The 13,165-nt window shown below is 50.4% G+C and overlaps 5 protein-coding genes across 5 annotated transcripts; 2 read left to right on the top strand and 3 right to left on the bottom strand.

Moving 5' to 3' along the window:
• Window positions 1-2,073: 2,073 nt before the first annotated feature.
• Window positions 2,074-3,324, bottom strand: LDX57_006999 (putative multicopper oxidase). The gene has a single exon (XM_046088720.1). It carries the CDS (start codon window positions 3,184-3,186, stop codon window positions 2,194-2,196), a length of 993 nt encoding a protein of 330 aa, XP_045944690.1. The 5' UTR covers window positions 3,187-3,324; the 3' UTR covers window positions 2,074-2,193.
• A 1,258-nt stretch (window positions 3,325-4,582) lies between these two features.
• Window positions 4,583-5,756, bottom strand: LDX57_006998 (putative short chain dehydrogenase/reductase). Its single transcript, XM_046088719.1, has 2 exons — window positions 5,489-5,756; window positions 4,583-5,438 (listed from the first exon to the last, which is right to left on the bottom strand). Exons 1-2 carry the CDS (start codon window positions 5,514-5,516, stop codon window positions 4,702-4,704), a joined length of 765 nt encoding a protein of 254 aa, XP_045944689.1. The 5' UTR covers window positions 5,517-5,756; the 3' UTR covers window positions 4,583-4,701.
• Window positions 5,757-5,931: 175 nt separating this feature from the next.
• LDX57_006996 (Zn(II)2Cys6 transcription factor domain-containing protein) lies at window positions 5,932-8,396 on the bottom strand (the record flags this gene model as incomplete). Its single annotated transcript, XM_046088717.1, has 3 exons — window positions 5,932-7,719; window positions 7,789-8,285; window positions 8,346-8,396. The coding sequence occupies 3 exons, from the start codon at window positions 8,394-8,396 to the stop codon at window positions 6,891-6,893; spliced, it is 1,377 nt and encodes a 458-aa protein (XP_045944687.1). The 3' UTR covers window positions 5,932-6,890.
• On the top strand, window positions 6,175-6,846 carry URE2_4 (glutathione S-transferase family protein; the record flags this gene model as incomplete). The annotated part of the gene is made up of 1 exon (XM_046088718.1): window positions 6,175-6,846. The coding sequence occupies one exon, from the start codon at window positions 6,175-6,177 to the stop codon at window positions 6,844-6,846; it is 672 nt and encodes a 223-aa protein (XP_045944688.1).
• A 446-nt stretch (window positions 8,397-8,842) lies between the features above and the next one.
• Window positions 8,843-12,989, top strand: LDX57_006995 (glycosyltransferase). The gene is made up of 8 exons (XM_046088716.1): window positions 8,843-9,102; window positions 9,162-9,265; window positions 9,331-9,934; window positions 9,985-10,992; window positions 11,042-11,453; window positions 11,519-11,821; window positions 11,886-12,024; window positions 12,091-12,989. Exons 1-8 carry the CDS (start codon window positions 9,032-9,034, stop codon window positions 12,948-12,950), a joined length of 3,501 nt encoding a protein of 1,166 aa, XP_045944686.1. The 5' UTR covers window positions 8,843-9,031; the 3' UTR covers window positions 12,951-12,989.
• Window positions 12,990-13,165: the final 176 nt, after the last annotated feature.

The following is a 13,165-nucleotide window of genomic DNA, read 5'->3' as shown; positions in this document are numbered from 1 at the left end:
TCGTCAGTTTGTTTGGTGACGCGTCTAACTGCCGGAATGACTCCGGACGATCATTTTGTTCGTCCTGTTCTCAGAAGAAACATGGTTTACAGTTAAACAAAAGCCAATATCATCGAAACATAAGGAGGCTCTAGACTTCCTGGGGACATGTGTCGGCATGAACGGTGTTAATTTTAGAATTGCCTTGTTTGAGACCTGAATCGTTGGTGTGACCTCGCGAAGCTATCCCGACGAACGGTTCTGCTGTCGCGTCCAGTGGATCCAGAGTGGGTCTAGCAACCAGCTTTTTCCTTGATGCCAGTCCGTCCGATAATTAGAGAGAATCATAGCATTCAGTTGGAGTTGTGTGTTTAGCAGGCATATGTTTAGGACAGGTTAACAGATATCGTATGATCGCTGCCAAATGATAGGTATAAGTTGTGACCCATTTTGTCAGTCAAACATTAGGTCCATTATTGCAAATTCTATATGCCCGCCCTTTTAAAGCATGCGAGAATTCCAACCTTCCTTCGTATGTATTAGCGATTTCTTAAATGACAGTATAATAACACCCGAGGGTACTGAAGATCACAGGAAGTGCTATTCTCCTACACATGACGCCTAGCTTCCATTCTTCGAAGGGGTTGCTATACATTCAGACTCATGCACGCATCACGCATCCAATTACAATTTTTCGTAGTGGATCCAGCTCATTATAAGTCCATTTATATTGGTAAGTCATCAAGTTCGAGGTATTCTATCATAGTCCTCTCGAGCTCGAGCCCAGTGATTTCTTCTGGCCTATGGTCTCACCGATTCACATTTAAAAGCAACACCCTATGATCTAGTAAACAAGCTCAATCGACATGCGCTGAAATGTGAAGGGAGTATCTGCAGGTGGCCGACACCTTTCCAGATGGTCCTGCAGCACCTCAAACTCCTCCTCCCGCGTGGTATTCTGTAAGGTGATTAGGAAACGTGAATAGCCCTGAGGAGTCGGCCCTACTGGATAGTACCAGGTTCCGCTGCGAACACGCTCCTGAGCTTGAGCAAGGATTTGATCGAGGATGTTCAAGGCCGGAGAATTGGCTACTGAGTCGGGTAGATCGAACACAACAATGGTCTCATTCCAAATACTTTCATCATACTGACTGTCGCTGTCGGTGGCCGCTTCAACATCATTGATCGGAGTGTACGTACTTCTTTTCTTGCAAAAGAACGAACAGAATGACCACTTGCAAAACATCGTAATTCGCCCTAATTCAACTACTTTTTGCAACATTGCGTCAAAATCTGTGGACCTTGCGGAGGTCGTGGGCTCTGTAGGATGAGAAATTATGCTGGGTGTGCTATTGAATTAAGAGGAATGACCAGTTGTATATATACACTGTCTGTGGTTTTCCCTTTGTACAATTAAGGCAAGTATAATGGACCCATTCAGTTAACACGGTTCTTTGCATCTGTATGCTTTGTCAATGACATGCAAGAATATGTATTCTTTGGCGAGACAATGGCATAACCCAATGAAGCAAAGACAATATCACGGAACAAGCACAAAGAAAGGGCAGAACAAAGATTGTCTTGGTCTGGAATTCTCACCAAAGCTGGGAATGCATGTAGGGATATTATGGAATCCCTTGCGTGCTACAGCGGGTGAGGGGATGATAAGACCTTTTAATTGGACAGGCTATGGTTTACTCAATCGGCTACCAAGAATATCACTATATGAGGAAATCCTCATCGACCTGCTGTTATACATTCAGCTGGATTTGTACAATGAAAGATGTCCAAACCAACGCAGCCAGTTCTTTAACAATCAGTGGTTTAGCTCTGTCATTGTGCAGAAATGGTGACCTTGTCATGGTCGTATTGACATTAGTCCCGGTTCTTTACTCCTCCACTTAGCTTGATTATGTATTTTGCTGATGTCTGCATGAACAATAGTAATTTGCAAATCACACATCTGACACTTGGCCGATTGGGGTAAATCTTGGCGTACTATTGGCTAAGCCCCTTTGGGCATGTGTACATTCACTAATTTTTTTATTCAGGACCGCCCGTAGTCCAATAGTCTCATTCATCATGCATATGAAGTCGAACATGCAGATGTGTTCCCTGTTAGGGTTCCTCCGCGTCTGTGAACAACGAACCAAGAAGCAGCGATTCAACCCAAGAGATTCACTTTTATTCGACTCTCATACATACGTATATCTATCAAGGATGCAATTTGCACCCGACACATGGTGCTGGCGGCTCCTCGCTCCCATAAACATCGGGCCTCTGCTTCCCTGTCACATTCAGATATCCCACGCATCCTTTATCCAGTCGGAATATAGCATGGTCAACAAGGGTGTATGTTCCGGGAACAATCATTTGCAAATCGGTTATCGTCGCACCACCTGGGGGAACCGACACAGTCGACAGGATATCGGCCGGAGGGCTGACCACTCCACCATCGCGGTACACCTTTCGGAAATGACTTCCGATGACATGGAACGAGCTTGTGAGGTTAGGGCCGGCATTTCCGAAAAACAGTCGAATAGTCTCGCCGGTCTTTGCGGTCAACGGATTTTTCGTAAGGGCTGTGTCGCTTCCGTTAAAAACAACCACGTTGGGTTCTTCGCGCATGGCATTCGGGTAAGAAAATTCAACTGTGTTGATCGGACGACCGTCATCTCCAATCTCGGGTGGCTCGTGATAGAACTCGCTTTGGAGGACGTAGTATTCCTTGTCGACGGGAGGTAGGTCCTTCTCGGGCTGGACATAGATCAGTCCGTACATGCCTTCGGCAATGTGAACCGGTACCGGATTGGCAGCACAATGGTACACGAATAGCCCCGGGCTAACGAGTCGGAACCTTGCTTTCTTGACGCCATCCGACTCGGTCGTTGTCAGGGCTGCGCCACCGCCGGGTCCCGTGAAAGCATGGGAGTCGATGTTGTGTTGTCGTCCACTTTTGTCTTTGTTGAAGAATGTGAGCTCTATGAAGTCACCAACTCGGGCGCGAATGAAGGGGCCCGGGACCGTATCGTTGAATGTCCACCCTTCATACTTGTATTGACTAGTCAGCTGGAATGTCTTTTCCGTCGATGTCAGGTCAACTTCGAGGCGGACGGGGTGGTTGCGGGTGATCGGCGGCGGGACGTTAGGAGCAGAAGTGAGGACGGCTTTTTCTACTGGGAGCTGCGAGATCTGCTCTTCAGACATTTCGGCTGGGAAGGGGTACGGGTCATCGGAGCTGGTCTGATTACCAGACTGAACGGTCGCTGCCGCAGACTTATGACGCCGGCTGTAGAGGATTGAACCAATACCGAGCGCTGTGAGGCCGGCTAGAATGGCGGCATGGTTACCCCGACTAGGGCCAGCGGGCTTGTTCGTCTCGGTCGATAGCTTCCTAATCGTGAACGGGGGTCGTTGGAAAGACGGACGCCATGGTCTAGCCTTCCCGGCCGATGCGGCCAGCCGCAACGAGGTTCGTGTCTGCGGACGGAATACCACCGATGTACTCATCGTGAAGTCTCGTTCTCCACCTCTCGATGGTACTGAAAATGAATTCACTTGGGAGCTCAAGGCCGTACGCCTGTTTGGAATGTGAGGACAATCTCGTATAAATGATGTCACCACTGCGTCGGTGGCATCAGCATTGTTCACTAATCCTCATACAACAAGCTGACGAGACCAGCCTTATATACCAAGTCTCGAGACTCTCAGCCCTGGGCGTGTTTGCTGTGGGATGCAGCCAAGCGTCCCCCTTGCGCGCATGAGATCAGATTGCATGTCTCACCGCCACCAGTCCACCCAGTCGAGTCGACATATCAGTCTCACAACCCCACAGCCCAGACATGCAGCTATAGTGCTCGTTGCTGCATACATCATGAGGTCACGGAAATGAGCTGAATATGAGCAGGCATGTCGAGGACTACTGGGTCTGATAGACTTATCAAGAGCGTTAAGTAGCGTTTCACGTTTGGGCACAATTGCTCATGAAAGCGGGAAGCTGGGACAAGAAATGGAACTGAAAGCAACGGAAATTCTACCGCCACTCTGCCCCTTACTGCTAGTCAGCTACGGATCTTCTCTACCTCTGTCTCTGGCACGCAGATCAAAGTCGCCGGAACTCAAGACACGAGCAACTATAGACTATGCAGGTCCAAGACCAAACCCAATTGCGGTTAGTCCTGTAGCTGCCAAGGTCCGCCCAAGAATGCCAAGAATGCCATCCCAGTTTGCCTGTCCTACGCGACTATGAATTGACTCTGGTTCTATGCAAAGTGCATTGCACTGTCTCCACCCCCGTGTCACACCTGGCTTGGTTCAGAATTGACCAATCCTACTATTGAAACCCGCCGGAAGTGATATTGGTCTTTTAGGGGTATGGTTGGTAGAAGTTGGTTCAAACAATCCTCCCGGCCCCATCAGAGCTCTGGACCAGTCTGAAGATATACCGCGGCAAGAGCGGTTGCATATTTGCTCACGAAATGTCCAGACTCATGATAAAAATCGTGTCTCACATCCTGAACGTCAGGCTACAGAAGACACATTATTTCCGGCATACTTTCGGCATACCTTGTTGAGGAGAGACGTAAAGGTTTCCGTCATTGCGAGCTGCACATTTTAATGTGAACTATCCATAGTGTCATGTCTGCCAAAAAGTCACTGGATGACAAGTTTAATGTCCTTAGCATGATATATGCAGCCTCGCAGCCCCTTTCCTACATCAGGCTACCATGGATATACACCATCTTTATGAACAACTCTGCCCACATCCGCATCACGCTTTCCTTCGACAATGCTCAGCGCTGTGTTTCCAGCAACCTCCGCATCCCCGGCCTTGCCCCATCCGCTCCGCGCTTCCTCGCTACAACCTCGGAGGTTTGACCGCACGAACCCAGGACACATCATAAAAATCTTCAGCGGATGACCTTCATCCTGCACCTCGGCCCACTCTTGTAGGGCTACCATGTTCAAGGCCGACTTGCTCGACCGGTAGGCCTCTCCCTTCTTCGGCCCGCGATATGGCGAGTTCGGGTCCGCCGCGAGCGTGAGGGATCCAACTCCGCTTGTTACGTAGATTGAGTAGGGGTTGAGGGATTTCAGAAGCAGAGGACGAAATGTCTCAGAGACAATTTTCGGCCCGATAACGTTTGTTTCCAGACATAGTCGCATTCGTCGGGCTGTGTTGTCGACGGCGCCAAGTCCGCTGACGCCTGCGTTGTTGATCAGCACGTCGAGTCGTCCAAATTGTTGTTCAACAGTTGACGCGGCTTGAGAGATTGATTCATGATCTGTCACGTCAAGTTGGACTGTTGATAGAGTGTTCTTGATAGCAGGCTCCTTCTTGATCTCGGACTTGGCTACGTTGGCCTTGTCGAGTGAACGACAGGCCATGATTATATGGAAGTCGGTAGGTGCCTGGGCAAAGACTTTGCTCATTGCGTAACCAACACCGGAGTTGGCTCCTATAAACATATTAGAAAGCGCCTTTGGAACATATGTGAAAAGGGCATACCAGTAATCAGGACGATTCTTTGGTCCATGGCACATATGATGCGGTAAATTGTTCGGGATACTGAGGCAAAATCTTTCGAAACTAAAATCAAAACCTGCTGGTTGTCGCTCTGGGTTCGTTGAGTGTGATAAGACTATCCTTTATATGCGAAAGCCGTGTGTCTTATGTCTTGAGCATCCGTGCGGAGTTAATTCTTTTGACCGCTCGACGGACTTAATGACGGAGTATATATCTCCGAATCGGGGGATACCCGCGAAGCATCTGAACTGCGAGACTTGAAAGCATTTTGGTCCGTACACCTGTTCTTGGGACACCAAGTCTAGCAGACAAAGGTTTATTCGATCTAACATCTGCTAAACTCTCCCCATAGCTGTTCCAATCCAGGAGATAGGAGTTAGGAGGAGATAAACAGCTCCCATCGAGACGTAGATCCATCACGCTAGTCCGCATCGGGAGAAACCCGCGAGATGTTTGCGAGGGAATTCTGAATCGCTTCATCGTTGGTTATCGTTGGATTTATAATGCAACCTCAACTAGATGAAGTCTTGTAAAATAGCTGGGCTCCAATATGTATAAATAGGCTTGATTGTGCTGGGGGTGCATTATCACCATCACTATCATCCTCAAGATCTGCCTTGCATCCTCATTTGAAAACATCGCATTATACTACCGACCGCGAATCGACCATGACTTCTGAAACCCAACCAATCACTCTCTGGGGCAAGTCCGGCCCTAACCCTCTCAAAGTCGAGATCCTCATTCGAGAATTGGGTCTCGCATTTGCTGTCAACCCCATCCAGTTCTCCGACATCAAGAAACCGGAATATCTAGCCGTGAATCCGAACGGCCGACTTCCTTCTATCCAGGACCCGAACACGGGTCTCACGCTCTGGGAGTCCGGCGCAATTATTGAGTACCTCATCGAGAGGTATGACAAAGAGCATCGCCTGGGTTTCCAACCCGGGACGTCACAGTTCTACCACGCCAAGCAGTGGCTGTACTTTCAAACGACTGGTCAAGGGCCGTACTATGGCCAGATGACTTGGTTCAAAAAGTTCCATCCGGAGAAGGTGCCCAGTGCCGTGGAGAGGTATGTCGGCGAGATCAAGCGTGTGACTGGTGTACTGGAGAGTCATTTGCAGAAGCAGAAGGACGAATTCGGCGAGGAGGGGGCTTGGTTGGTGGGAGGAAAGTTGTCCTTTGCGGACCTGGCCTTTATCCCGTGGCAGAGGATGGTAGGGATGTTCTTGACTAAGGAGGAGTTTGATGATGAGCAGTTTCCGCTTGTGAAGGAGTGGATGAAGAGAATGGTGGAGAGGGAAGTGGTGAAGAAGACGTTGCAGGATAATAACTTTTAGACTCCGTGGTGTTTGCGTGAAAGCATTCTGCATGTGATTTAACCTTAGAGATCAAACCACTTCTCCGTCTCTGCGCACTCAAGCACTCCGACACCAACTACTCTCCCGATCCGAGCGACTGCCGATCTGAACCATGACCGCTGATCTGGTTTCAGACGGCTGATGCCTGATGCCATGGTCAGAGGCCACGCGATCAGTGTGGCATTGTAAGGCTTGATATCTTCCGTATTGAATGAGATGCCATCCGTAGGTGAGCATGCAAGCTTAAATCGCTCCAAGGCGAATGGCACCGTTGAGGCGAGGTCATTGGCGAAGCTTTCTAGGCACGCCAAACTGTCTGATGTCTGGTCGGATGCTTCCGCGGTTGGAAGATGGGTTGGACTCAGACTAATGCGTATATTTTCAACAAGCATCTTGGTGGCGTAGTACTTGGCCCATACCCCTGCATAAGTAGGACTAGGGTAGCTGTAGACGGTTCGAGAATAATTGAAGTCCTGAGGATCGAGACCCAAGGGTTCAGAAAGTTCGTGGCGACGGAAGTTCCACTTCTTGGGAAATGCGGATCTCCACTCATCCAATGCCCGATGTAGTGCCGAAATCTCTATTATAAGCTCCTCTGTCGATGTCATGTCTTGGGCAAGCTGTCGGAGCTCCAGTATGCGTACCATAATCCTGTCGTAAGCCAACTCTAAACCGCATTCACCGAATTCACTGCCGTCTCGCATCCAATCGGGCAATGCTCGAGTTCTTAGTAGCGCAGACCGAGTCATGCCACGTCTCGTATGTTTTATGACATCGCTGGGTGGGTGGCTAGGGCTAAATCTCTCCTTCCACATTTTCAAAACTGCGGACGCGCCATCATGATGAGAAAAACTGGGGAGATCAGAACTAGTGCGACTCTGGGGAGCCGACGTGGCCTGGCGATGCACGAGATCTTCATACCGACTCATAAAGAAGATAACCAAGAGGCAAACATCTACATTACCTGAGTCAAGAGACTGAATGGCTGACTGTGCATTACGCAGAACCTGCTCGTAGGCCTTGAACGCCTGGACCTCCGCCTCGGCATGCCGATGCGTCCTTGCAAACGTGCCGAGAGCCATAGCCGAGACGGCCGTATTAAGTAGCTGCGATGATGCAAACGATTCTCGACCAGCCATATAATCATCGGCCAGGGACTGGATGAGGTCCGGTGTCTCTTTCGGTGCCTGTAGAAAATTTTGGAAATAGAATGCCATTGCTCGCGCTTTGGTATCATCCGAGTCATGGTGGTGACTAGGAAGGTTACGTCTGGATCGAGGTCCCCTGGGTCGTTTGACCTTCCCATCGGCAAAGTCATTCTCGCTGTGTACAAAGGCCAAAGACTTTGCGTCTCGCATGCCATAGCATTCTCGACGAGATTTGATGCAGCGCTGGCAAACAGGAAGGGTTCCGTCGCACTGCGCCCCATGGTGGTTAGCGATGGAACCGGAGATCAGGCCGTGGATTTAATTCCGGACCTTGATGCGCCGAGACTTGCAGGTCTGGCAGCCAGCACTAGGGAAGGGCATTGTGGTTTGCCTGGGTGGACTGCAATTGATGAAGTCCGACAGCAACGGAGTCACGGAGACGACGCGAGACTGCCGCCTCAGGCATCTTGCCGGTCTCGCCTAATCGGGGCTAGCTTGAGTTGGCACATCACGTGACCGACTTGTCCAGAAGGGGTGGTTTGGTATGATCTCTTCTACAACAACCAAGGGAGGGATACAAACAGGCGAAATTTCCTTCCTTTGCGAGCGATATGCTGGCAGTAGAATGGTGCAGATACTTGCGAATCTATCTCTGTCTTGATCTCGACTGTCAAGAATGAGAATTCTCAATCGTCCTGTCACTCCCATCCGCCAGACGTGGATCAGCAGAATGCCGACCGGGCGCAGGATTTCTCGCGTTCAGCACGCTCATTTGCTGCTTCGTATCGCTGTCTGAGGCGAAGGAATGTTTTGTCCCACCGAGCCAACAAATCCCCGCATCAGTGGACAAATTGATTATCGGCCCCGAAGCGTGGCGCAGTCGAGGCAAAACACGCTGGAATGTCGTCACTTGTCTTCTTGGCCTTTTCGCTGAAACTCGTCCTTGGGGAATGTTCTTGATATCGTTCAAGAGAGCCAGATTCACGTGAAGACTCTTCCATCAGGACCAGGGCGCCATGAATGTTCCAGAGTCTTGGGATAGCCCGGATGGGGATGGTGGGCCTACCCCAGGCAGAGCGGCTTACGCGTATGTTCTTGTCCACCCCCCATTCGATAGAGAGGATATCTAAAGGCTAATTTAAGTAGGCAATACTTATCACCCAAGAGCGACCATGGTGATCGAGAGCGATGTCCCGACTCAACTCAAGTTGACTTTTCAAATGAAGCGCAGACTCAGGCTGGAGTAACAGGTAGCCACCTTCAGTCATTCCTGCAGTCAGTGTTTCGCATCGAATAATTGACTGACAATACATAGATGATGGGCGGGTCGATATTATTCTTGACGAAAAGGCAAACAATTTGGCGAATTTCTTTATTCCCGCCCAGGCGCAGCAGTTTGCGGAGAGACCGCCCGCCTCGCAATCCCAACGAGGCGAGACGACCCCCATATCACTAAATGTTGTGATCCAAGTCGTGGGATCAAGAGGAGATGTGCAGCCGTTTGTAGCGTTGGGCAAGGTGCTCCGCGATCGGCATGGGCATCGCGTTCGAATTGCGACGCACGCCAAGTTTCAAGCATTAGTCGAGTCCAGCGCGCTTGAGTTCTTTAGTATTGGAGGGGATCCAGAGCAGTTAATGGCGTTCATGGTGAAGAATCCTAGTCTGGTGCCGGACCTGAGCGTTTCCAGTGTGACCGATGTTCGACGGAGAAGGAGGGAGATGGGTCTCATCTTAGATGGGTGTTGGAGGTCATGCTTTGAGCCAGGAAATGGTCTAGACGCCGCAGAGGGTGAGAGCGACAACGAAGGGGAAGCAAGCATACGTCCATTCATTGCCGACGCGATCATTGCCAACCCACCAAGCTTTGCGCATATTCATTGTGCCGAGAAGCTGGGTGTACCACTGCATATCATGTTCACGTTCGTTCATCCTCAACCCCCTATCTCTTTGATACATCTGACCTTTTCAGAATGCCGTGGTCTCCTACGTCGTCTTTCGCACACCCACTGGCCAACATCCGCTCTTCAGACATCAGTTCCGCAACCTCCAACTTCGTCAGTTACTCGCTAGTGGAAATGCTCACTTGGCAAGGGCTCGGCGATGTGGTCAACAACTTCCGCGAATACACCCTTGGTCTAGGACCGCTGTCCACGCTTACCGCTACCGGGCTGCTAGCTCGTTTAAAAGTCCCGCAGACGTACTGCTGGTCTCCGGCACTCATCCCCAAACCTACAGATTGGGCCGATCACATTTCCATAACCGGGTTCTGCTTCATGGCGGCGGGAGAGTCGTATGAGCCCGAGCCCGGATTGAAAGCTTTTCTTGAAGCGGGATCCATGCCGATATACATCGGATTCGGGAGTATTGTGGTTGACGACCCGGTAGGTATGACGAGGTTGCTGTTTGAGGCGGTAGCACGGACCGGTCAACGAGCTATCATTTCCAAGGGATGGGGCGGCCTAGGTGATGATAGTGTTGTCGATGTACCCCACGGTATTTACTTACTGGGAAACTGTCCGCATGACTGGCTCTTCCAAAGGGTCTCATGTGTCGTCCACCATGGCGGTGCTGGTACAACTGCGGCGGGAATTGCTTTAGGGAAGTCGACGGTAATCATACCATTCTTTGGAGATCAACATTTCTGGGGAGAGATGGTTGCCAAAGCTGGAGCTGGACCGAGTCCTATTAATCACAAAACACTAACAGTGGAAAACCTCGCCGATGCGATATCTACAGCGCTTCGCCCAGATGTCCGACAACGGGCTCAAGAGCTCGGACGCCTGATCAACGAGGAGAATGGAGACCAAGCAACGGCGAACTCCTTCCAGGACCGTCTTGACATGGACAGCATGCGGTGCAGTATGTTTCCATCCGAGAAAGCCGTGTGGAAGGTCAAGCGGAGTCCGTTCAAATTGAGCGCGACAGCTGCAATGGTCCTCGCGCACGAGGGTTTAATTGACCTGGGTCACCTACGCCCGTGGGTATTATGCTCGCTGACCACTGGATTGCTATGCTAACCGATATAGAGTTCGGACACATGAGTACCAGACCACGGGTGATCCGGTCGATCCATTGACAGGAGGAGCAAATGCCTTGATAGGCTCGATAGGGAGTATTGGGGTCGCCATTGTCGACATGCCGCGGCAGGTGGTCAAGTCAATTGTCGACTCAGATAGGTCGAGTAAAACCTCCAAAAGGGCAGCGAGGCCGAATGAGGCACCACCTTTATCGTCGTCCAGCTCCGAAAGGGCGAGCCTCTCCACCAAGGATCTTCGAGAGGGATACACAGAGCCTGTGGATCGCGGTACCACTGATCATGGACAGGGAAATCAAGGATTCTTTACCTCGACAATCCGTGATCCGGCAAATCTTGTTGTCGACGACCCGCGACAGGAAGGCGTCGAAAGACTGCGTGGCGGCAAGAAATCATCAAGCAAGGTATTTTGTCTTCTATCCCCCTATATTCTAGTCTAAGCAGCCTCTAACCCCTCGAAATAACGAAGACATTCAAATATGGGATGTTCAAAGAGACTTCGGGGAAAGACGACATCGCAGCGCACCGTTCTAAAGCCTCGGAGGCCATTTACAGACAAGCCCCAGAACCCCGTGACTCGGTCTTGTCTGATGCTGCTAAGGGCGCAGGGAAAAGTATGGGTCGCATTCTCGGAAGAGGATTCCGTAGTCCTTTGGACTTCACTATGGGTATCTCTAAGGGATTTCGAAACATTCCCAGAGCGTATGGTGATACCACGCGCGAGGTGGACCGAATAACGGGGTTCCATAGTGGAATAAGAACTGCCAGCAAGGTTTGTAATCCCAGCTCTATGTTATATTGTGGTCTCTTGGATGGCTAACGCCTCGCACTCCTAGGAACTCGGTCTGGGATTCTATGATGGTATCACCGGAATCGTCACACAGCCGATTCGGGGTTTGAGACAGGAGGGGTTAAGCGGCTTTGTAAAAGGGGTAGGCAGGGGAATTGGTGGTGTTGTGTTTAAACCAGGCGCTGGTAATTAGCCACTGGCATTCCCCCCGCGCTTATTTTACCCTGCAGTTTGCTAATATACCCAATTAGCAATATGGGCCGTCCCAGCATACACTTTCCAGGGTGTCTACGAAGAAGTGCAGAAATACTTCGGCAGTGGACTATCGAGCTACATAGCTACTACACGGTATATGGAGGGTAAGCTAGGGTCTGACAAGCTTACCGAAGATCAACGCAAAGAGATTGTCGAACGATGGCTGGGTCGCGAGCAAAGAGAGCATGATCTTATTGAGTGGTGGCGGGCCTCACAAAGGCGACGTAGGGAAAAGATATCTAGAGGGCATTCTGTATCGACGTCGTCCTCTACTGATCTCAATGCAGGCCTTGCTGCGCGGACACACTCAGAACTACGAGGAACAAGTGACGATAGCGGACCTGTCGAGATTATGGGCCGACCTGTGGGAACGGAAAGGGACCGAATTCACACGCCGGAGTTGGATGGGACCCCTGTTTTGTCGGGGCTATCGATTCACGATGGGCGGGTAGACACAAATACCTCCAGCACCCAGAATCTCTCCTCTGTAGGATTTCCAGTCGGACACGCTAAGATCGATGGGATGCCGGTAGTCGCTACATCATCGTCAAGTCCGCAGGAGGATCTACGAAACCATTACATGGAGAAACCTCCAGCTCCAACTTACCGTGAGTTTGACTCTCAAGCACCACCAGCGTATGAGCAGGGCATCCCAAGCCCAGACGGAGGCGAGCTTGATCACACCTCGGAGGAAGAGCAGATCAGAAAGGCTCTGGCACTTTCTCTGGAATCCGAGACCGAGCGACAAACGCAGCTAGAGCAAAGCCGGAGGGAAGAGGAAATTGTGATGGAGTACATCAAAAGGACCAGTCTAGCCGAGGCTAAAATGAAGCAGAGGATGAACCCTGATATTTAGGTAGCTGTGTCCCAGACTAGAATGAGAGATCATTAATGTAATATTCACAGTAGTCTAGATGCGTGTCACCAAAACATTATCATACATGGGCAATTATACATGGTCTATAAATCCGTCTATCCTAAACTCAATAATCGCATTCGTGGTGGTTGAGCCTCCAGCATGGCATCCCACCATCCTTGTTGTATTACACCGTCAAAGGGGTGGTTGTTGAT

This window comes from Aspergillus melleus (genome assembly GCF_016097325.1).
Source record: "Aspergillus melleus strain CBS 546.65 chromosome Unknown contig4, whole genome shotgun sequence".
Lineage (NCBI taxonomy): Eukaryota > Fungi > Ascomycota > Eurotiomycetes > Eurotiales > Aspergillaceae > Aspergillus > Aspergillus melleus.
Note: the sequence above shows the minus strand (reverse complement) of the source record. Positions and strands in the feature narration are given on the sequence as shown.